This window comes from Leptopilina heterotoma, unplaced genomic scaffold (genome assembly GCF_015476425.1).
Source record: "Leptopilina heterotoma isolate Lh14 unplaced genomic scaffold, ASM1547642v1 Lhet_123, whole genome shotgun sequence".
In the NCBI taxonomy this organism is placed as follows: Eukaryota; Metazoa; Arthropoda; class Insecta; order Hymenoptera; family Figitidae; genus Leptopilina; species Leptopilina heterotoma.
Genome location: NW_025110842.1, coordinates 6134945 through 6160462, shown reverse-complemented (window position 1 = coordinate 6160462; position 25518 = coordinate 6134945). Strand labels below are relative to the sequence as shown.

General features: G+C 28.5%; 1 protein-coding gene across 1 annotated transcript in view; it reads right to left on the bottom strand.

The window, feature by feature from the left end:
- Window positions 1–24721, bottom strand: part of LOC122512715 (DNA N6-methyl adenine demethylase-like) — a 120207-nt gene extending 95486 nt beyond the window's left edge. Inside the window, exon 1 of the mRNA XM_043628730.1 lies at window positions 23340–24721. Coding sequence (XP_043484665.1) covers window positions 23340–24443 — 1104 coding nt within the window. The 5' untranslated portion in view covers window positions 24444–24721. The remainder of the gene's footprint in view (window positions 1–23339) is intronic.
- Between the last annotated feature and the right edge of the window lie 797 nt (window positions 24722–25518).

The window sequence follows — 25518 nt, the reverse complement described above, 5'->3', positions numbered from 1 at the left end:
AAACGAGAGAAAAAGAGAGAGAGAGAGAGTGAAATATAAAGAACAAGGGATGCAGGAAGGGTGAGAAAAAGAGAATGAGTGAGAGAGAAAACAAGTGGCATGACCGTACCACAAGGGAATGGGAAAATTGTTCCCTTGCCTACGTGATCACAAGCATTACGTTTTATTTTCGCCCTCTTTCAAAATATATTCAAATTCAAGTGAAAAGAAAAAGGAAAATTTTAACAAGAATTTTTTTTTTTTTTAATAAAAAATTTTATAAAAATTAGTTTTTAAAATTTTTTTTTCTACAATTTTTGACCTAAAAACTGTAGAAAAAAAATTTTAAAAACTGTTTTTGCCCACTTTTGGTCGATTTGGAAAATTTTGGACACTTTTTCGACCAATTTTGGTCCATTTGAAATTTTTCTTGCTTCCTCGTCCAGAAGTTGGGCTAATTTCAAATTTTTGTTTTCTTTATTTAATTTTTGGACAAAAAGTTCATTTTTGCCCAATTTTGGACAAATTAAATTTTTGGATTTTTCTTTGACCGAAATTGGGGAATAATTTCAAATCTTAGACTATTTTTTAAACCAAATTGTTGAGCAGTGTGAAATTTTAACGATTCCTATTCCAATGTTAGACTTTTGGACAATTTTGAAAATAATTTTTTTTAATTAAAAAGTGACCTATTTTTAAAATATTCAAATTTTGGGCAAAATATTTAAATACTTTGTCCTACTTAGGAAAGTATTTGAAATTCAAAATGGACCAAAAATTAAAAAATTTACAGAAAATGTCAAACAGTAGAATTCAAAATTGATCAAAAATAAAAAAAATTGCCCACTATTTAAATTTTGACCAAAAATAAAATAATTTGATGATAATTCAAAGCCATTACAATACAAATTGTCCAAATGTAGAAAATTTGCCCAAAATAATAAATTATCAAATTCAAAATTGGACAAAAATTTCAAAAAATTCGCCCACTATTCAAAATTTGACCAAAAATAAAATAATTTGACAAAAATTCAAAGCCATTATATTAAAAGTTGTCCAAAAATAGAGAATTTGCCCTAAATCTGAAAATATTTTATTAAGAAATTGTCAAAATAGTAGAAAATTTACCCAAAATTCTTAATTATCGAATTCAAAATTGCCCAAAAGTTAAAAACATTGCCCACTATTTAAAATTTGACCAAAAATAAAGAAATTTGACAAAAATCCAAAGCCTTTATTTTCAAAATTGTCCAATAGTAGAAAATTTGCAAAAAAGTCTAAATTATCAAATTAAAAATTGTCCAAAAATTTGAAAAATTCGTCCAATATTCAAAATTTGACCAAAAATAAAGAAATTAGACAAAAATTTGAAGCCTTTCTTTTTAAAACTTGTCCAAAAGTAGAAAATTTGCCCATAATTCTGAATTATCAAATTCAAAAATGACCAAAAATAAAAAAAAATTTGCCCACTTTTCAAAATGTGATAAAAAATCATTAAATATATCAAAAATTTGGAATTATTATATTGAAAACTGTTCAATAGGAGAAAGTTTGACTATAATTCTAAACGGTCGAATTCAGAATTGTCCAAATAATTTGCCCACTATTCAAAATTTGACCTAATATAAAGAAATTTGACAAAAATTCCAAATCATTATTTTAAAAATTGTCCAAAAGTAGAAAATTTGCCCAAAATTCTCAATTATCGAATTCAAAATTGCCCAAAAATTAAAAAAATTTGCCCATTATTCAAAATTGACCAAAACTATTGAAATTTGCCCAAAATTCAAATAAATAAAAAATAGTTTTTTATCAAAAGTAAAAAATAAATTTAATCGATAGAAAAAAAAAATTGCCCAATTTTTGAATAAATAGGTCGCGAACAATTTTTAAACCAATTGAAGAAATAAAGAAAGTGAAAAGAAGGAAGAGAAAAATGAAAAATTGCTCGAAAATCTCGGAAGTTGGCAATTGGCAAATGCGCCCCTGTTATTTGAAACGTTGTGCGTTGTGTGCCCTGCTCTGTCCTTGTTCAACACTAACGACCATTGGCGCACGTGCTCACGCACAGAGAGGGACGCATATTCGATCGACCCATCCGCTAAAACTTTAGGTGTAGATGCCACTAGCACTTTCCAGGGCCGTATAGGTCTTATCATTAAACACGATCTCGAAAGCGATATGAAAGGATATACGTTTGTATATTATGCTGTCCAAGGAAGCCCGGCAGCGACTCATAAAAAACAATTACCCCCACTTTCATTGTTTATCTTTGCCTCTAAAAAATACACCGACAACTTTTATTTTCAATAACGTTTTTTAACTTTCTTTCAAAATTTTTAGACCAATTTCTTATTTTTTTTTTGTCTTTTTGGACTTATTGGTCAAATTTTATTTTTTGGTCTTTTTTAATTTAATGGTCAACTTTTATTTTTTTGGTCTTTTTGAATTTATTGGTAAACTTTTTTTTTGTAAACTATCATTTTGTCCTATTTTTGGTCAATTTAAGACAAATTGACCTACTTTTGAAAGTATTTAAACTTTTGGGCAAAGTATTCAAGTATTTTGACCAATTCTGTGAAGTATTCGAAATTGTGGGCAAAGTATTCAAATATTTTAACCAACTCTGTGAAGTATTCGAAATTGTGGGCAAAGTATTCTAATATTTTGACCAACTCTTTAAAGTATTCAAAATTGTGGGCAAAGTACTCAAACGATTTGGCTAAGTTTGGAAAGTTTTGGAAATTTTAGGCAAAATATTTAACTAACTTGTCCTACTTTTGAAAAAAATCAAAATTTTGGGCGAAAAATTGAAGCACATTCTTCTAATTCAAAAAAGTATTTTAAACTTTGGTCATAGGATTTTATTAATTTATCCTACTCTGAAAATTATTCAAAATTTTTGGCAAAGTATTAAAACAACTTGCCCTACTATTGAAAGAATTTAAAATTTAGGGGAAAAAATTAAAATAACTTGTCAAAAATTTGAAGTATTAAAAAATTTGGACAAAGTATTCAAATAAATTGTCATCTTTTTGAAAGAATTTAAAATTTAGGGCGAAAAATTTAAATACCTTGACCTAATTTATAAGTATTTAAAATTTTGGGCAAAGTATTCGGAAAACTTGCCCTACTTTTCAAATAATTTAAAATTTAGAGCGAAAAATTTTTTGGTCAAATATTTATTGAATTATTGAAGGAATTCAATATTTTGGGCAATGTATTCAAAATAAATGTCCTACTTAGAAAAGTATTCAAAAATATTGGGCAAGATTTTAAATAATTCGTCCTGCTCTGAAAAAAACAAAATATTTTGGTGAAAATTTTCACATATTAGTCCTAGTCTGAAAAGTATTCAAAATTTTTGGGCAAAGTAAATTAGGACAATTTATTTGAATACTTTGCCCACAATTTTGAATCATTTTTAGAATTAGAATTAGGATTATAATTGAAAATATAAAAATTTATTCCAAAATATTAATATCTTCTAAATAAAATAAATATTTGCCTAAAGTTTTGAATATTGTTCTAAGTTGGACAATTTCTTTGAAAGTTTGCCCAAGATTTTGAATCTTTTTCATTCATTTCTAAATTTTCAAAATTTTGGGCAAATATTCAAATTTTGAGACTATTTTTCCCCCCAAAAAAAGAATAAAGTCTCCTAAGCCGAAAAATATTCAAAATTTTGGGCAAAGTATTCAAATAGTTTGTCCTATTTTGGAAAATATTCAAATTTTTGGACAAAGTACTGAACAAAAATGCCTAAGTTAGGACAATATTCAAATTTCAGGGGTATTTGTTCCCCAGAAAAGAATAAAGTGTCCTAAAGTTGAAAAGTATTCAAATTTTTGGGCAAAGTACTCAACAAAAATGCCCAACTTTAGACAATATTCAAGTTTCGATCCTACTTTTCCCTCTAAAAGAATAACGTGTCCCAAGTCGAAAAATATTCTAAATTTTGGGCAAAGTATTCAAATAGTTTGTCCTATTTTGTAAAGTATTCAAATTTTTGGACAAAGTACTCAACAAAAATGCCCAACTTTAGACAATATTAAAATTTCGAGCCTATTTTCTCCCAAAAAAAGTGTACAAAGTCGAAAAATATTCAAAATTTTGGGCAAAGTATTCAAATGATTTGTCCTACTTTGAAAAGTATTCAATATTTTGGGCAAAGTACTCAACAAAAATGCCAAATTTTGGACAATATTCAAATTTCGAGCCTATTTTTTCACCAAAAAGAATAAAGTGTCCTAAACTCGAAAAGTATTCAAAATTTTTGGGCAAAGTATTCAAATGTTTGTCCTACTTTGGAAAGTATTCAAATTTTTGGACAAAGTACTAAAAAATGCCAAATTTTGACCAATATTCAAATTTCGAACATATTTATTCCCCTAAAAAAATAATGTGTCTTAAAGTCTACAAGTATTCAAAATTTTGGTCAAAGTATTCAAATGGTCTGTCCTACTTTGGAAATTATTCAAATTTTGGGGAAATTATTTACGAAAAAAATATTCAACTTTTGGACAAAATTCAAAATTCGGATCTATTTTTTTGTCCAAAAAAAAATAATGTGTCCTAAATCGAAAAATATTTAAAATTGGGCAAAGTATTCAAATAAAAGTTTTGTATTTCGAAAAATACTTTTCAATATTATGGTCAATTTTATTAAAATTTAAATTCTCCCTTTTTGGACAAAGTATTCGAATATTTTCCCAGCAATTTATTAGCAAAATAATTACTAATTATGAAAATTTGATTTTTCATGATACAAAATAAGGAAAATAAATTTTTTTTGTCAAAATCAAAAATCCAGTTTTAAGGGAATAGAAAGAAAACGGAGATTAAAATTGGAAGAAGCGAGAGTAAAAAAAATGTCTAAAAAGTGCGTCCCTGTTGGCGATACGAGTTCGAGGAGGCTGTGACTCATCCTGAGGGAGAGAGAGAGAGAGAGAGTCCTGTTCCCGTGGCAGGAAACAGCGAGTAGGGGTGGGGATCGATATATCGACTGAGAAACGCTTCTCTGCTACTGTTAGAAATTGCGTAGCTCGTTTCTCAGCGTGTGCCTCCCCCTCTTCAACCCTCTCTCGTTTGCCAACCCCTCCCCACTTTTTTCTCTCTCTCTCACTCTCTCGTTAATTTTTATCATTCTTTTCTAGTTTGATAACACAAGCGAGAAGCCATGGCTTTTAACGTTTATCGCCGTGAATCCCTAGATGAAGAGATAAAATTTTCACAAAAAGAAATAGAAAATAGGAGAGGGGGTTTTTTTTGGAAAAAAATTTTTTTTTTCTCTATTAACTAGAATTTGAAAATTAGAACTAGAATTAAAAAATAAAGTTGAGAGGAAATTTTAGAATCGTTTGGGTTTTATTTTAGTTTTTATTTAGTCTCTTTTCGTCTTTTTTGGATTTTCGGATTTTTTTCAGTTTCATTCAAAATAAAATCCAAACATTCGGTTTTTTTTGTAATTTTTTCTATTTGTGTTATTTTAGCGCACATTTGGTTCTAAAAACAGAATAATTTCCCTTTTGGTTATTTTAGTTTTTTTTCAAGTTTCTTCGCATCTCAAAGTCAAAATTTCGGATTTATTTTGGAAATTCTTTAATAATTTCGGCTTTTTTTTTTAGTCTGAAATTCGCATTCAGTTGCAAATTGTTTTTATTTATTTCAAATTTTCTCAATGTCTACTTTCGTTAAATACTTAAATTCGAAAATTCGGATTTTTTTACTTCATTTTTTTCACATTTTGGTGAAATTCGAAAATTCGGATTCAATTTGACACTTATTTTTGTATATTACAAAAAAATTTATTTTTCATTTTGATAAATTCAAAAATTCGGATTCAATTTGATACCTTTTTTTGTCTACTTCAAAGAAACGTGATTTTCACTTTGTTTCATTTTCAAAATTCGGATTCGCTTTTGTTTATTTTATTTAATTGAATTTTTACTTTTGTTAAATTGAGAAAAAAAAATGAAAAATTCGGATTTCTTTTGAAAATTTCTTTATAATTTCGCTTTTTTTAGAGTTTCGGCTAAATTCAAAAATTCGGATTCGGAATTCCAAAATAGTCAAAAATTCGGATTTCTTTTGAAAATTTTTTTTATTCAGGATTTTTTCGAGTTTTGGTTCAATTCAAAAACTCGGATTTCTTTGAAAATTTTTTTTATTTTTGCTTTTTTCAAGTTTTGGTTAAATTCAAAAATTCGGATTCATTTGCAATTTGTTTATTTCAAGTCTTGTCTTTCAAAATTAATTTTTTTATTACAAAAAATTCAAAAACAGTCAAATAATCGGATTTCTATTTAACATTTTTTTATATTTTCGCCTTTTTTTGAGTTTTGGATAAATTCAAAAATTCGGATTCATTCGTAATTTATTTATTTCAACTCTTGTCTTTCAAAATTTGGATTTTTTGTCAGTTTAAAAAATTAATTTTAAGTTTCCTTTTCGGGATCTATAGTTAAATTCAAAAATTCGGATTCTTTTATAAAATTCAAACATTCGGATTCAATCCCAATTTTTTTTAATTGTAATTCAACTTCATTCAAATTTTTCTTTTTTCTCAAAATTCAAAATTTAGAATTCTTTTTGACATTCCAGCACAATTTTAAAGTTTTTTTTCAACTTTTAGGTCCAAAATTCCAAAATTCGGATTCATTCGCAATTTATTTAGTCTGTCGAGTTAATTCCTATTTTCTTCACATTTTTTAGTTCAAATTCAAAAATTCGGATTCGTTTATATCCAAGTTTTTCTCTTCAATTAATAATTCAAAATTTGGGATTTCTTCAAAAAAAAAAAAATCACTTCTCGTTCCAATTTGACAATTATTGGCAAATTGGAACGAAAAGTGATTTTTTTTGTCTTTTTTTTCTATATTTAAATATTTTTATTCTTTGACAAAAATAAGTTCTCAATACAAAAAAAAATAGACATTTTTATCGTTATTAAGTCAAGGGGGAGGAGAGAAAAGAGAGAAAGAGCAGGCGGTGAGGGGGGGGGGGAGAAAAAAAATGTTTTTCAATTAAATAAAATGGTGAAGGTGACGTGTAACTCATCGTAGAGAGGAAATCATCCAACAACCCTTTCAATTTCCCGTCGATTTATCCGGCATCCAATAACGCTACCGACTGTGGCGAAACTAACGAAGCTAAAAGCATGTTTTACACTTGGCTTACGACAAGTTTCCATCTTCACTAATTTAGAAATATATTTTTTTTCCACCCAAGCTAATTGTTTATTATGGGCAATTTTTTTCTCTCTCTTTTATTTTTTTCGCATTTCGAATTATTTATTTTCAATGAAATTTCTTTTTCAATTTCTTTACAATTCAATTTTTTTTCTTTCAATTTTAAAAATTAAAAAAAAATAAAATAAAAAACTAAAAATAAATAAAAAAAAATAATCAAACTGAAAATAGATAAACAAAATAAAAATCAATAAAAGGAATGAAAATAAATAAACAAAATAAAAAAAATACACCAAATAATAATAATAATAAATGATTAAAATTAAATAAACAAAAGAATTACTATTTTTTATAACTATTTTGTTGTTTTATTATTTTGTTTATTACTATTTGTTCGTTAATTATTATTTTATTTTATTTATTACTAGTATTATTATTACTAATTATTATCAATATTATTTCTTTTATTATTACTATTAATTTTACGTTGAAACATTGCCACTTGTGAGAAAGTCAATGGCGCCCTCTGTCAATTAAATCTAACGCGGGCTTTTTTAAATCCTAAAATTTATTTTTTCCTTTTTGGTAAATTAATTTAATTTTTTTTTTATTATTACAAATCATTAATCATATTTAATATTAAATTTTCAATAAAAAAATAATATTAGAATTAAATTCAAAACAATAATAAAAATAATAATAATGAAAAGAAGAAAAAAAAAATTTTTTTTTTAATGAAAAATTTAGGAAATTATTTTTTTTTTCGTATTGATGCAAATAATAAAAATTGAAAATTATTCGTCAGGTTTGTGTCGGTGTTTAGTTTGTGATTTCATTTTTTTTTTTTTTTGTTATCGGAAACTGATAAAAAAAAAGAGAAAAAAAATTGCGTGAATATGTCGGACCGGGTCAGTTATTATCGGTACAACCATTGATATCATTCTACTCGCAGCGGAAAGATAGTAAACACCTTCATTGATAAAATTCCGGCGCACGACACACGCGCCACTATAGTATACATATATACATGTGTGCACAAGTATATAGATATCAAAAGCAAATTCAATGTATTTTCAGTCACATACTAAATCGCAGACAACTTCCGCATTTTGTTATCGTAAGAAAAATACACACTCTGTATAGTGCGATCAAAAATAGTGATCATCAAAATAAAATTCTTATCGACATGAAATTAATTCTTTTTCTTTCAAATTTTTTTTTTTTGCAATTTTTCAGAATTTTAAATAATTTTATTTTTTAACTTGGTGAATGGTAAATAAATATCGTTTTATTTAGATAGAAATTAAAAATTAAATTTTTTTTATAATAATAATATTAGGGAAATAAAAAATTTCCAAAAAATTAATTAATTACAATTTTTTAATATTTTTGAAATTAGTATTCTTAATTTTAGTTTATTAATAACAATATTATTATTATTATTATTATTATTATTATTATTTTTAATTATTATAAATAGTATTTTTCTAATTATTACTATAATTGACGCAAAAAACATTACCACTTGCGAGAGAGTCTATGGCGCCATCTGACAATTAAATCTAGCGCGGGCTTTTTCAAATCTTTAAATTTATTTCTTCGTTTTAGCCAAACTAATTTAATTTTGTTAATTATTGAAAATTATTAAATATGTTTAATATAAAGTTTTCTATAAGAAACAATAAAATAATAATAATAAAAATAATGATTATAATAATTATAATAATAAAAATATTATAGAATAAATTAATTTTTCGATTTTTGAAAAACATTTTAATAATAATATGATAGTTATTATAATAAAATAATAATAATAATAATAATAATAATAATAATAATAATATTATTATGATTAGTAAAAAATTAATTTAAATTTAGAAATTTTAATTTCAATTTATTCGCTAACTCTAAAAATCGATAAAAGCAATAAAAAAAAGTGATTTTCCGCACGAGAAATAAGTGAACGTGAAAATTTTTTGCCATTTATTAACGTAAATTTCGTTTTGATGATAAAAATACATATATATATATATATATTCAAAAACTGGTGTTGCGAAAAATGAGAGAGAGAGTATGAGAGTGAGATTGAGAGCGAAAGTCGTTGGTTGGCGATGAACGAGAAAATTTAAAGCGTAGCCTAGTAATTTTCACCCCAATTTCACGGAATTTCCCAATTGCGGGAACCCCCAACGAATAATTTTCAACGAAAGCGAAAGAAAATGAAAGTGGAATGAGACTTAAATTTATATATATAAACATCAAGAGTAGAGAAACTTTTTTCTTTTTCTTCCTCTAATATTAATGTTATTTTCATAAAATTTTCGAGATCGATTTCGTTTTCATTTTTCTTATGGAAAAACCTATTTAATAATTTCTGGAATTTTTACAATTTTTTTTATGTATTTTCTAGTATTCTTTAGTATTTTTCAGTATTTCTTGGCGCTTTTTAGTATTTTTAGTATTCTTTAGCGTTTTTTTTAGTATTTTTAGTATTCGTTAGCGTTTTATAGTATTTATAGTATTTTTAGTATTTATTAGCGCTTTATATTATTTTTAGTATTCTTTAGCGTATTTTAGTATTTCTTAACGTTATTTAGTATTGTTAGTATTAGTTAGTGTCTTTTTATTTTTTTAGCGTTATTTAGTATTTTTAGTATTCGTTAGCGTTTTTTTTAGTATTCTTGAGTATTTTTCAGTATTTCATGGTGCTTTTTAGTATTTTTAGTATTCTTCAGCGTTTTTTGTAGTATTTCTTAGCGTTATTTAGTATTTTTAGTATTCGTTAGCGTTTTATAGTATTTATAGTATTTTTAGTATTTTTAGTATTTGTTAGCGCTTTATAGTATTTTAATATTTTCTAGCGTATTTTAGTATTTCTTAGCGTTATTTAGTATTGTTAGTATTAGTTAGTGTTTTTTTTTTAGTTTTTAAGCGTTATTTAGTATTTTTAGTATTCTTTAGCGTTTTTTCTAATTATTTCTTAGCGTTATTTAGTATTCTTTAGTATTTCTTAGCGTTTTATAGTATTTTTAGTATTTATAAGTGATTTCTCTATACTTTTTAATATTTTTTAGTGTTTTCTTACTTTTTTCTAGTATTCTTTTAGTATTTTCCAGTATTTCTTAGCGTTTTCTTATTATTTTCTAGTATTTTTAGTATTTTTTATTATTTCTTCACGTTTTTCTAGTATTATTAGTAGTTTTTAGTATATGTCCTAGCGTTTTTGAAGATATTTTCTACTATTTTTTAGTATTCCTTAGCGTTTTTTAGTACTTGCAGTATTTTTTAGTATTACCTATGGTTTTTTCGTATAATCCACCATTTTTCTATACATTATCTACTTTCTAGTATTCCCTAGCGTGTTTTAATATTTTCTAGTATTTTTTGGGTATTTTTTATTTTTTCTAGTATTTTTTAATCTTTATGAGTATTTTTATAGTGTGTTTCAAGTATTCTTTTTGTTTTTCTTAACTCTAATTTAGTATTCTCTGCTAATTTTTGTATTCACTTAGTATTTCCTACTCACTAAGTAGGAATTATTAAAATATTTATTAAAATACATGAGTAAGAAATTGACAACAATTTTATTAGTAAACTTTTAGTATTCCCTAGTGTTTTTTAGAATCTTTTACTTCTTCGAGTATTTTTAGTATTCCCTATAGTGTTTTTTTTCTTTCATTTTTTTCTAGTATTTTAGTAATGTAATCTTATTTTTAAGTAATTATTTAGTATTCCCTAGTGTTTTTAGTAATTTTTACTTTCTTCGAGTGCTTTTTGGTATTCCCTAGTTTTTTTTTTGTTTTCATGTTTTTTTTTAGTATTTTTTACTTCTTCGAATATTTTTAGTTATCGTTTAGTATCCCCTACTGTTTTTTAGTATTTTTTACTTCTTCGAATATTTTTAGTATTCCCTAGTGTTTTTTTCTTTCGATTTTTTAAGTATTTTAGTAATATAATCTTATTTTTTTAGTAATCTTTTAGTATTCCCTAGTGGTTTTAGTAACTTTTACTTTTCTCGAGTACTTTTTGGTATTCCCTAGTGTTTTTTTTGTTTTCATGTTTTTTTTAGTATTTTAGTAATATAATCTTACATGTTTAGTTATCTTTTAGTATTTCCTAGTGTTTTTCAAGTATCTTTCACTTTTTAGAGAATTTTTTTGTATTTTCCACAACTGTATAGTATTCCTCAGTATTTTTAGTATTTAAAAAAAAATTTAGTCGTTTTTAGTGCTTCCTAGTATTTTTTATTTTATTTTTTATTGAAACTTTAGATTTCGAGAATTTTAATTCTTTTGTTGATTGGGGGGGGAATCCCTGAAAATTAATTGTTTTGTTTTAGAAAGACATAATCTTAAGGTCCGTTCACAATAAAATAAATTCAGTTTTTTCTCTTTTTTCAAGGGGATTCCCGAAAATTTATAAAAATTGTAACTCTTTTTAGAAAGACATTATCTTAAGGTCCGTTCACAACATTATAAAATCAGATTTTTAGTTTTTTTTTTATTTTCTAGGGGAGGGGGGGGGGAAATATTTTAGAAAGCATTATCTTAAGGTCCGTTCACAACATAATGAATTCAGATTTTTATTTTTTTTCCTTTTTTCTAAGGGGGGGGGGGGGGGAGAAGAAAAAAGTCTTTTAGAAAAACATTATCTGAAGGTCCGTTCACAACATAATGAATTCAGATTTTTATTTTTTTCTCTTTTTTCTAGATGGTGGGCGGAAGAAAAAAATTCTTTTAGAAAACCACTATCTTAAGGTCTGTTCACAACATAATAAATTACGATTTTTAGTTTTTTCTCTTTTTTCTAGGCGAGGGTGAGAAAAAAATAATCTTAAGGTCCGTTTACAATATAATGAATTCAGTTTTATAGTTTTGTATCTTTTTTTCTAAGATGGTGGGAAGGGGGGGGGGGTGATTTCCGAAAAATTTAAAAAATTGCAACTCTTTTTAAGAAAATAGAAAAATTTGCCACTTTTTTCCAAAAATAATAAAAAAAAATTGTAATTATTTTAAGAAAAAAAAATTTTAATTTTTTTTTAGAAGAAAAAAAAATAAAAATAAATATATATTGCCGAAGACGAAGACACTGACAAGTAAACGTTTTCGTTTTTCTTCTTGTCTGGCACTGTTGAGTTGGATGGCCTTTAGGGAGATAACCCTGAGGAACCCTGCGTTATGACCGTTTATCGTTTTCTTATCAAGACTTGAATGTAAAGTTTCACGTAAACCATTGCCAAACATATACGCACACACACACATAGACATTTTTTTCTATATATATATGTACATATATTGAAGCCATCGTCAAGTTCTTAACAAGTTTCTCTGCAAACGTAATCGAATACACGCGGACTTTTTTTTTTTTTTTTTTTTCCTTTCCTCAACCCCAATGGGAGTGGGATCCTCTTTCTTTCTCAATTCCACTTTCATGGGCTTCCGGAGTTTCGATTTATTGAGAAACTCAAACCGAAAACCCTGTGTAAAATATCTCTTTGTTTTTTTGTTGTATAGATACTTAAAAAAAAATTACCGACATTTTATTTTAATACAATAAATAAATAAATAAAAACAAAAAAAAAAATTGAATAAAATTTATAAAAATTAAAAAAATTTTTTAAAAAAATATAAAAAAACAGAAAAAAATTAAAAAAACAAAAAAAATTTTAAAAAACCAAAAAATAAAAAAAAATAAAAAATAAAATAAATAAATAAAGGAAAAGAGTATTTTTACAAAATGTAATTAAAATACTTTCAATAACATTCAAACAGTTCCTTTGCTTTATCGCAATTTTAATTTTTTTAAACTAACGCCAATTTTTTTTTTTTCTTTTTATTTTTTAATTTTGAAAAATACAGAAGACAAATTATTGTAAAATACAAAATTGAAAAATTATTTATTATTTTGTTGGATTTCTTGTAGAAGAAAATATTTCCACCCCCCCCCCCCCAAGAGGATTAAATACTAGAAAATCAAAATTAGAATCAAATTTCAAAAAAAAAAAAAAAAATCTCTCCTCTTTCTTCATTAAAATATTTGAATATGCGAAGCAAAAGAGACGAAAATCTGGAATAGGATCTCGTTTTATATTTAAATACATATGTTAATTCCCCATCTGGCGAATTTACGAGAGCGAAAAAAATATATTAGGAACCACTGTCAGAGAGACTTAATAAAAAGGAATTTATATTTGTCGATCTCTATATATACATATAATCAGCAGGAATTGGCATCCTGCACAATTCGAAAAGGGTTAAATAATCCTTATTGAAATAGCCAACTGCCGGCATTCTATTTCAAACTAATGGGATTTTATTTCAAAGGAGCTTCTTCTTTCAATTCTAATTAGTCACTTCGACAAATTAATTGTTGCAATAATAATAATAATAATAACAATTATTAATAATAACTATTAATTATTATGAAATTTATTTATTAATTTAAATTATTTAACAATAATAATAAAATAAACAATTAATAATTAATAATAATTATCAACAACTACTATAAATTTTTAACTATTGTTAATGTTAATTAAATATATTAAAATTAGTCAATTTTATGTTAATTATCATATGATAGTTTAATTGAATATAATTAACTCTGGAAAAATTATTTGACATAAATTAAGAAAGAAAAACCAAAATTTTTCATTTTCATAAATTTTCCAATTCAATTTTCTTTTTTTTATTGAGATGCCAAACAATTTTTCGTGAGTAAATGAATTTTGTTATTTACAAAAGCATTAGTAAATATTACTGAATATTATTGAATATTGGTAAATATTACTAAATGTTTTTGAATATTAGTAAATATTACTAAATGTTTTTGAATATTAGTAAATATTACTAAATATTTTCGAATATTAGTAAATATTACTAAATATTTTTGAATATTAGTAAATATTACTAAATGTTAATAAATATTAGTAAATATTACTAAATGTTAATAAATATTAGTAAACATTACTAAATGTTAATAAATATTAGTAAATACTACTAAATGTTAATGAACATTAGTAAATGTTACTGAATATTATTGAATATTAGTAAGTATTAGTAAATATTAGTAAATGTTAGTAGATATTAGTTTATGTTAGTAAGTGTTAGTAAATGTTAGTAAATGTTAGTAAATATTAGTATATGTTAGTAAATGTTAGTAAATATTAAAAAATGTTTGTTAATATTAGTAAATATTAGTTAAGTTTAGTAAATATTAGTAAAGGTTAATAAATATTAGTAAATATTAGTAAAGGTTAGTAAATATTAGTAAATATTAGCAAAAGTTAGTAAATGTTAGTAAATATTAGTAGAGTTAGTAAATTAGTATCATCGTTCAATATTTCAGAACGGATTTTACACACAGTCACACTATGGTTTTTAATATTGGTTTTAAATATTGTTATTTACATTATTAATAATATTATTAGTGTTTACTAATAATAATAATAATCGTTAAATTATTAGTAAAATACTAATAATAATAATAATCATAAAATTATTAGTAAAAATTACATTATTAGTAAAATTAGCAATGTTAGTAATATTAATAACATTGGCAATATTATAATAATAAAATATACACTACTAATGTTATATAATATAATATTTATTTACATTAGTCACAGTATTAGTATCGTTAATAAATATTGTTAATATATTGTTAATAATATTAGTAAAATTAGTGACATTAGTAATATTATAATAATACAATATAAACTTATAAAATTATTATATTCTATAATATTCGTATTGATGGTAATATTAGTTCTTAATTTACTAATTTTATATTTAGTTAAATTAATAACTAGTAACTGACTAATTGAATTTATTGTAAAATTAATTCTAATTAATTTTGTTTTAAAGTTTCAGACTAAATAGAAGCTCGACAAGAATGCTATTAGAGAATATACGACGAGTGGTGAAGTTTCCTTTCATCGATCCTAAATGTAACACTATTGTATACGCTCAAGACCAAAAAATTAGACGATTTTGAAAAAAGTATTGGGGAAAAAATCTCTAAATCTCGTTTTTTCCAGTCTTTACCCCAACTTTTCTCAAAAACCTGACGTGTTAGTCAATTTTCACACTTTCCCTCGTGTTCAGCGGACAAAAATACATTGAAATCGACTCCCATGTCGAAAATAGTCAAAAAAAAAATTTTTTTTGGATTTTTTACCCCCACTTTTTTCAAAATTCTTCATTTTTTTATCTTTGGCATATGTCAATGAGTAAAAATATATTGAAAACCAGTCGTATATGAAATAAAGCTAACGGTCTAAGTCTATATGATCAGAAACACTGAAAATATGCGCCAGACCAAAAATTCGGAGAATTTTGAAAAAAGTGGGGGTAAGAAACCCAAAAATTTTTTTTTTTTGTATTTTCCATATGGGAGTCGTTTTTAATGTATTTTTGCCCGCTGAATACGATGCCGAGTGTAAAAATTGACTATCTCGTTAGCCATTTGAGAAAAATGGGAATAAAGTCAAAAAAATTCGGTTTTTTGCTATTTTTTCGAAATTTTCTATCTTTTTGAGTCTTCCTTACTGTTATTAATATAAACTCTATATTATTTTAGAATAATTAAGGAGAATCAAGGCTAAATTTTGTCTCCGCCTTGTGATAGTGAGAAAAAAAAGTGGAGAATGGAAAGAAAATTGAATTTCTAGAGCAGTGGTGCTATGTGTGACGGGTAGTGTGTATTCCCGTTTGGGTCAAAGCTCTTCTTCCCCTAATTCGCAAACGAATCGGACGAAAACAAGCAGGAAGACGATAAAAATCGTGTCGGCGAGAATCGGGTGGGTGGCTTACCGCCAGGTGTCTGACACGTACGATGAACTCGAAAATGTGGTCTTCCTTCGAGAAGGCCGAGAGCGACACACGAACCACATGAGACGACGATCGCCACGAGAGAAGGCAAGAGAGAGAGAGAGAGAGAGAGACAAAGAGAGTAAGAGAGAGAGAGAGAGAAAGAGAGAGAATACGATGATAGTACTATATAGTAAACTCTCACACGAAGCCTTCCCCGGGGGATAAAGAGAGGGTGCTAAAAGGCAAAAGGGGGTGGGGGTTGTTGTGACGGCGGACCTATATACACCAGAGTGAGAGAGAGAGAAAACTCTTTTTTTTCTCTTCAACTCGAAGCTATCTATCATCCACGTCTCTTCTTTTATCCATTTTTCGTTGCACTCAGTTCACTTTTCCTGTTTTTACCATCGGCAGAAATCAATCTTCCTTTATCGAGACGTTACCAACAATTTATCAAGAGTCAAGTCAAAAAAAGATTTCTCAAATTTATGGGGAAATTAAAACTTTCTAGTTCCTTTGTTCTTCTCCTTCTGTTATTTATTACAATTCTAGCAATTTTATTTCTTTTTTCCTTTTTTTTTGGTTCAACTTTTTTCATTGTTCATATTTTTTCAAATGCCTTTTTTATAGGAAAAAAATTTTGTTTTTCCACTTTCTTCGTTTTTTTAGAAAACGGACCTATTGGTCGGTTTACAATTTCCATTATAATATTGGTTTGAAATGTTAGTTAAGATTTTAGGTTAAAGGCCTTTAAGTTAAAGACTTTTGGTCTTAAGGTCAATTTACAGTTGTTTTGTTCGAATTCAGGGAAGTCCCGACTGCTAAACGCAACTAATTCGAATACCTAATGGTCCGTTTACAATATTAAAAGAAAAAATAATTCCCAGTACTTAAGGGTGCCTTCACAACGTTTTTTTCCGTTTCTAATATTTTCAGTGGATTGTTTCAAAACCCCGACTACTGAAAACTTCAATTTTGATATCTAATGGTCTGTTTACAGTATTAAACGAAAAACAAATGTTTCCCAAACCTAAGGGTGCCTTCACAAAAGTTATTTTTGTCGTTTCTAAAAATCCCAGTGCTTTGTTTCTAAGTCCCGACTACTAAGAGTTTCTATTCAGATAATTAATGGTCCGTTTATAGTAATAGGAAAAAAAAATTTCCAGACTTAAGGGTGTCTTCACAAAGGTTTTTTTGCCGTCTCTAATAGTCCCAATGATTTGTTTCAAAGTCTCGAGACGAATAAATAATTAAATTCAAATATCTAATGGTCCGTTTACAACATTAAAAAAAAAAGTTTCCTGAATTTAAGGGTGCCTTCACAACGTCTGGTTGACGTTTCCCCAAAAAATTCTATCATAGAATTATCTAAAGGTCCGTTTACAGTATGAAAAGAAAGAAATTTTTTTTAGGACATAAAGGTGCCTTCACAACGTTTCGCTGACACTTTCCTAGAAATTCAATCATGGAAATAATAATTTCAAATTTCCCAGAATTTACACACAGTTGCAGCAAAAAAAAAGTCAATAACTTCAAACTGTTTTGTTAAATGTTGGAGAAAGAAAGAAATTCAACCCACGCGTTCACAAAAGTCACGGTCCCTTGTTGTACAGTAAAAATGACTCATGAGGTCATGCAACGTCGTTCATAATTGATTTGTTTTGTTCGTTTAAATCTCTGAATCGGTTTATTTTTATAAACATACATCAATTTTTTTTTAATTTTTAATTTAAAAAATTTTTTTTTTTTAAATTTAATTAAAAAAAAATTTTTTTTTTAATTTTATTACAAAAAAGTAAAACATTCGCTTCTATGTTTCGAAAAAAGAATAAAAAAAATTGAAACTGGAAAACAATGGAGACAAAAGAAATTGGATTTTAATGAAGTAGGAGATTTATTTTTTGCAATTGAGTATTTGCAGAGATTGTTTTTTTTTTCAATGAGAGAAAAAAAAGGAGGAGACACGAGGTTGTAAATATAAACTCGATGAATAGAGTTATTATTCAGAGAGGTATAATTTAAAATTTTTTTCCATTTTTTTTTTTTTTTAATAAAAGCCCTTCAATTATGAAACGATTTTCGTTCGTTGTGCGTTCGACACGTGGAGCCTGGGGCAAAATTTGATCTTTCTGGCTCTTGCGGGGTGGCTGAGAGAGTTTAACTAACGGACAGCCAATAAGGGCACGATTATTGATCGTTACTTGCTTGTACCTGGCGTTCAGGGTATTCTCGATTTTATAGAGACACGTTTTCACTTGCAGTTCATGAAAGAGACTTTTCCCTCTCTTCCACTTTCTATTTTTCTCTTTCATTTAAAAAAAAAAAAAAAAAAAAAAAAAAAAAATTTCTTTATTTCTCACTTTTTCTGTTTTTTTCTCTCTCTTACTCTTTCTCTCTGTTTTAGCGTAGGACAAGTTCAAGGCTCGGGTCATTATAATCGCCAATCGAACTGCCTCCCTCTCTCTCTCCCTCCCTCTCTTGGAAACAAAACGCCTTGTTTACCAATGCAAGCAACATACACTTGCATCTCATTCTCTCAATAATCAACAACTAATATTCTCTTTTATCTACTATATACACGGTCAACGTTTTCCAGCCTTCAAAGAGTTCAAAGACTTTGCTTTCGGATTATCAACTTCCGTTTTTTTTTCTTTTTTTCGTTTTTCTAAGAAATTAAGAATTAAACTCTTTACCAAAAAAAATACTCCAGAATAATTCAACTTCTTTTTCTGTTCCTGTTACAAAGAATAATACCGTTTCTTTTTATTTTTTCCATCCGACCCAAAAAATAGAGAATTTTTTTGAAAATTAGGGGTAAAAACCGCCAAAAACAACTATTTTGGGTGTTTATACCTACTTTTCTCAAAAACCTGAAGTGGTAATCAATTTCGACAACTTAAATCGTGTTCAGAAGGGAAAAATACATTGAAAACGAGTCCCATATCGAAAATAGGCAAAAAAAATAATTTTTTCCGATTTTTACCCCCACTTTTTTCAAAATTCGAGAATTCTGGAGAATTTTAGAATCTAGGATCGTGTTCAGCTGGTAAAAATACACTGGAAACGAGTCCAATATCAAAAATAAAAAAACCGTAAAGGCCTGTGCTTGAGATATGCAAAAGACCAAAAAAATAAAAAAAAATTTTGAAAAAAGTGGGGGTAACGACTCAAAAAAATTTTTTTTTCCTAATTTTTGATATGGGAGTCGTTTTCAATGTATTTTTCTCTTCCGAACACGATCCCGGATGTGAAAATTGCCTAACAAGCTAATATTTTGAGAAAAGTGTAAATAAAGACAAAAAATCCTGTTTTAATGGTTTTTACTTTCACTTTTTTGAAAAAACTGACAATTTTTCAAACCGAAATGCATATTAATTCGCTAAAAATCAGGAAATTCCTTTTTTTTCGCACCGACCAAAAATTTAATTCAAATAAAGAAAAAACCAATGGAAAAGCTAAAGAATCGTTTTGAATCGAGGGTTTCCTCTTATTTTTTTCGACAAAGAAGAGAGGAGAGAGAGAAAGAAAGAAAGAGATGCAGACGTGCATCCTTCGAAGAAACCGGATTCTCACTAGTCGCGGAATCTCTCAAAGCATTGGAGAGTAAAAGGGCCTTCGAATCGTTTTGCGAATAGAAATAATCTTGTTTCAGAAATAATATTTCGATTGGAAAATATTACACTGAAAAAAGAGGGTTTTTATAATAGTAAATTTGTTTCAAATTTAGAATATATTTCTCTTTTTTCATAAAAGAGTGATTTATAATATTTTTTAAAAATTAAAAACAAATTTTTTAATATTAATAATTTTTTATATTTTTTTGGCGAGGGTTTAATTTTTTCTATAACAAAATTTTATTTACAGTTATGTTCAATTCTTGTTTGAGAATTTATATTTTTTTACAGGAATTTAATTTTTTTGTTTTACTTAAGAGATTTCTATATTTTTTTAGAAAAGGGTTAATTTTTTTTAGGGGATTTACAATATTTTTGGAAATTTACATTATATTTTAATATTTATATTTTACGTAAATTTCCAATATATTTTGGTGTTTAATAATTTCTGTTTTGCGAATGTATATTTTATTTTAAGTGTTTTAATTTTTTTTTAATTTCCGATTTTTTTAGGGTGGGGTTAAAATTTAAAAAAAAATTAATACTTTTTTGGAAATTTCCACTAGTTTTGGCATTTTATATTTTTGGAGGTGAAATTTATAATATTTTCTTTATTTTTTTAATTTTTTTGTGAATTTTTTTTTTTTTTTAGAAGGGGTTTAATTTTTTTTTTAAATTTACAACATTTTTAAGAGTGGGGTTAATAATTTTTGAGATTTGTATTTTTTTTGAAAAGCGGTTTAATACTTTCGAGAATTTATTTTCAAAGAATTTTCTTTTGAGGAGGGTTAATATTTTTCACGATCCATTACATTTTTGGAAAGGGGTTTAATTTTTTCAAGTAGGGGTTTAATATTTTCGAGTAGGGGTTTAATATTTTCGAGAAGTGGTTTAATATTTTTGAGAATTTACCTTTTTTCAGGATAGGAATTAGAATTTTACCTTTTTTTTTGACTATTTACAATTTTTTCTAACTTCTTAGAAAGCAGTTGAGTACGAAATTCGTCTCAAAAGTGGGCGGAGCCTAACGCGAATCCCATGCGCAGTACAACACAACTTGCGCAAACAGTGTGCGCACAAGAACTCGACTACTAGACTCCAGCAAAGAATTCAATTTTCCATTTCAATTCGAATTCAATCGCTAGTGTCGGTAATTGAGTTGGAAATTTCATTTACAGTGAGTGATAAACCCTTCTCTCTCTCTCTGCACACGGTATTGAATGTCGTTGCAGTAATAAAGCCCAACCGTAGGGGGTTATCTCTCTGTTTCTGTAATTTCGTCCGGGATTTCTCGCTCTCTCTCTCTCTCTCTCTCTCTCTCTCTCTCACTCTCTCACTTTCCATACGTACCAAGCAGACATCGAGGCCAAGTTCAGAACTATATATAGACAAACTCTATATAAACGTGGGCTGTCGTCGTGTGTTTCATTTCCCACCATTTACTCTTTATCGTATGACGTAGCCGCAAAGTTAGCTAAACACATTCTCGTACTGATATTATTTTCAACTAAAACACTAAATTTCAACTATAAATTTTAATTTTACCAAAAAAATTATATATTGTTTAGGAAAAAGTATTTTTGATCTGACCAAAAAAATAAAGAATTTTCTAGAAAAGTGTGAGTAAAAACTTCCAAAAACAAATATTTTTGGTGTTTATACCCACTTTTCTCAAAAACCTGAAGTGGTAGTAAATTTTAACACTTGGAATCGTGTTCAGAAAGGAAAAATACATTGAAAACGACTCCCATATCGAAAATAGTGAAAAAAAAAAATTTTTTTTCGGGTGTTTTACCCCCACTTTTTTCAAAATTTGTCAATGCTGGACAATTTTAGAATTTGGGATCGTGTTCAGCTGGTAAAAATACACGGGAAACAACTCTAATATAAAAAATAAAAAAACTAAAGGCCTGTCTAGACATAATTCCTTGAGATATGCACAAGACCAAAAAATAAAATAGATTTTGAAAAAAATTTTGGATAACGACTCAAAAAAAAATTTTTTTCCCTTATTTTTGATATGGGAGTCGTTTTCAATGTATTTTTCTCTTCTGAACACGTTCCCAGATGCAAAAATTGCCTAATACCTCACAATTTTGAGAAAAGTGTGAATAAAGACAAAAAATAGGGTTTTAAGGGGAGAGACCGGTGAATTTTCAACCCTCCGATATTTTATTTTTAGGGATATCAACATTTTTTTACACTTTTTCAATTACTGAAATCATATTACACTGTAAGAAAATTATAAAAGTGATTTTAAACTAATTTACTTTTTTTATTTTTCGAAAAATTCGATTTTTTGAAAAAATTAAAATTTTTGAAAATTCATACGATTTGATTGGTCAGAATCATGAAATAAGTGTATTAAAAAAATTGACAATGAAAAATAAGAAAAATTACAAGAGTAGTTCAAATTTTAATTTTTTTTGATAATATTGATATTTATTTAAAAAAATTGTTAATTATAAAATTTTTTTTAATTTTTCGAAGCATTTTATATATCAAAATTTGTCAGAAAAAACATTGACCATCCATAAACAACAAACATATTTGAATGAGTTGAATTTTCACCGGTCCCTCCCCTTAATGGCTTTTACCCCCCCACTCTTCTTGAAAGAACTGCCAATTTTATGAAGCGGAATTCACATTCAATTCCCTAAAAATCAGAAAATAATTTTTTTTTCTTCGATTATTAGACTCAAAGACCAAAAAATTAGACGATTTTGAAAAAATTATTGGGGAAAAAATCTCTAAAACTCGTTTTTTCAGGTCCTTACCCCAACTTTTCTCAAAAACCTGACGTGTTAGTCAATTTTTACACTTGCCATTGTGTTCAGCGGACAAAAATACATTGAAATCGACTCCCATATCGAAAATAGTCGAAAAAACAATTTTTTCGTGTTTTTTACCCCCACTTTTTTCAAAATTCTTCATTTTTTTGTCTTTGGCATAAGTCAGTGAGTAAAAATACATTAAAAACCAGTTGGCTATGAAATAAAGCTAACGGTCTAAGTCTATATGATCAGAAACACTGAAAACATGCACCAAACCAAAAATTCGGAGAATTTTAAAAAAAGTGGGGGTAAGAAACTCGAAAATTTTTTTTTTTTGCCTATTTTTAATATGGGAGTCATTTTCAATGTATTTTTACCCGCTGAATACGATCCCGAGTCTAAAAATTGAGTATCTCGTTAGGCTTTTGAGAAAAATGGGGATAAAGTCGAAAAAATTGGGTTTTTTGCTATTTTTTCTAAATTTTCTATCTTTTTGAGATCATTCAATTTGCTATTGTACTGCGCATGGTGTTTACGTTAGACCCCGCCCACTTTTAAGACGAATTTCGTACTCAACTGTCCTGAAGCTTTCGAATTCGGTCAAATCGGCTAATAATCGAAGACTTAGGGCTAATTAGGCCGTTAAGTCCTAATTAGGCCTAGGTCTTCTATTATTAGACGATTTGAGGTCTATTTAGACCTACAAGGTCTGAGTAGGCCTAGATCTTCGATTTTTAGACGATTTGAGACCTGTATGGACTAATGAGGCCTGAATCTTCGATTTTAGACGATTTGAGACCTGTAAGGCCTAGTGAGGCCTAGATTTTCGATTTTTAGACGATTTGAGGCCTGTAAGGTCTAATGAGGCCTAGATCTTCGATTTTTAGACGATTTGAGGCCTAATTAAGCCCTGAATGGATAAGAAGCCTTAATGAATAGAAATAACAAATAAATTTCCCAGTAAAAACTCACCTTTTTCTCCGTCAGCTTTTCGCACCTCCTCATCTTGCAAATCTGATGACTCTTATCATTCCGACATGGCGCACAATCTCCACAATTGTCCTTACGTTGACAACCAATACACTCGCCGCATCGCTTTCTCTTCTTTTTCGCTGGCTTATCACCCAAACCACCATCGCCATCATTATCACCAAGTCCACCACCCATATGATGTTGTCCACGATTCGCCGTACTCGATACGGCCGCAACTTGTCCCGAACTCTCCGCATTACCACCACCACCACCACCATCCTCACTCTCCATTGAGCCAGCGCGAATTTTTCTCCTCTCCTTCTTCCTCCCATCAATTCCAATAACCCTCGACGTTGGCGAATTATCCAAAACCGTGGACATTGGATTTTGAAAATTGGTATGATGCAATTGGGGATAGTCGGGCTTCACCACAGTGAGAACCGTGTGATGTGGATGACCGGGTGGTGGGGGAAAGGCCTGAACTGGATTCGAGCCCAACAATTGTATGTGCCGTTCGTCGAGTAATTGTTGTTGTAGGGCTGGGACCTCGCGGGCCTGAATTGGAGCGGGAACGAGTGGATAACCAACGGCGGCGCGATGTGGATGTGGAACGGGAATTGGAGTCCCAAGAGTGTGAAAACTGGGGAGGCCAACGGCAGTGGTGACGGGTGGCGAGTGGGATATGGAGGCCGGCGATAATGGCGTCAAGGCCGTCAATTGTGGTTCTGATTCACTGGGCGCTGTGAATTGACTGGCAAAACTTGGAAGGCCCTCGGGACCACCGCCACCGACGCCGTGTTTCGATTCCCATGGTCGATACTGCCCAACTGGCACCAATCCACTGACAACTTCACCACGTGCGTCAATTAAACGGCCGGTGAGGCCCTCATAGTAGTCCCATGAGGCTGTGAGACCCAGGCCCACGTCCTGGGAGTGCAATGTTGTCAATGTTGTTGAACTATCCATTGAACTGTCGCCGGTGAAACTGCTGAATGGCGGTAGATGACGATTTGGGTCGCCTGGACCCGGCGAGGAAGCGACCGCCGCCGGAGGGCTTCCTACCCTCTCGGAGGCGATGACCTCCTGCTTCACCTCCGCGCTCATCTTCTCCACATCATTTCGGAAAAATCCGTTTTCTTTGTTCCAAGTCGATTCTATGTCGACCAATCTCTTAGTTGTTTCTTGACGAATTAACTTGGGTCCACTCACTGGCTTTTGATCTCATTCAAAAACTGTTTGTCCACTTTTGTCCTCTGTTGTCCTTTTCGTCCTTATTTGTCCTTTTAGCCCTTTTCTGTCCCTTTTAGCTCCTTTTCTGTCCTTTTTAGACCCTTTTTGCCCTTTTCTGTCCTTATACGTCCTTTTTAGCCCCTTTTTCGTCCTTTTTTGTCCTATTCTGTCCTTTTTGGACCTTTTAGCCCCTTTTTCGTCCTATTCTGTCCTTTTTGGCCTTTTTAGCCCCTTTTTCGTCCTTTTTCGTCCTTTTTTGTCCTATTCTGTCCTTTTTGGCCCTTTTAGTCCCTTTTTGCCCTTTTTAGTCCCTTTTTGACAGTTTTTCGTCCTTTTTCGTCCCTTTTCGCCCTTTTAGTCCCTTTTTGACCGTTTTTCGTCCTTTTTCCCTTTTTTCCCTTTTTGTACACTCGTACTCCCTCGTTCTCTAGTGTCCTCTCGTGTTTTCCTTCGTTCCTCACTCAAAAGGCAAAAATTCTCCCAGAGATCTTCGTTTTTTTTTTGTACTCAACAGGTTTAGGCTACAATCGTGAAGTAGATTGGTTTAAAAATTCTCCCTTAGTTTTTTTTTTACAAAAAGGCATGAAAAATAAATCACTGGCACGCTGGAGAGGTTTTTTGTTTTTTTTTTTGTTGTTGTTATTTTTGTTAATAGACAATTAGTAGAAAATGGTAAATTCTTTGGTTTTTGTCTCTTAATCGATCACTAGTTTTATTTTATTTATTTTTTTTTTTGGATTTGGCACTGGCGGATTTGTAGTTTTTTTTTCTCTGGATATAACTTTGTACACTAAATAGATTTTTTTTTATCTCTTTGTCATTGAATTTTTATTTTTTTTTTTAAGCTCTTGGGGAATATAAAACACACTAGTTTATTTTTGTTTCACAAATATTTTCTTTCTTCCTCTTATTCTTTTTTTTTTGTATGAAAAATAGAAATCACTTGAGG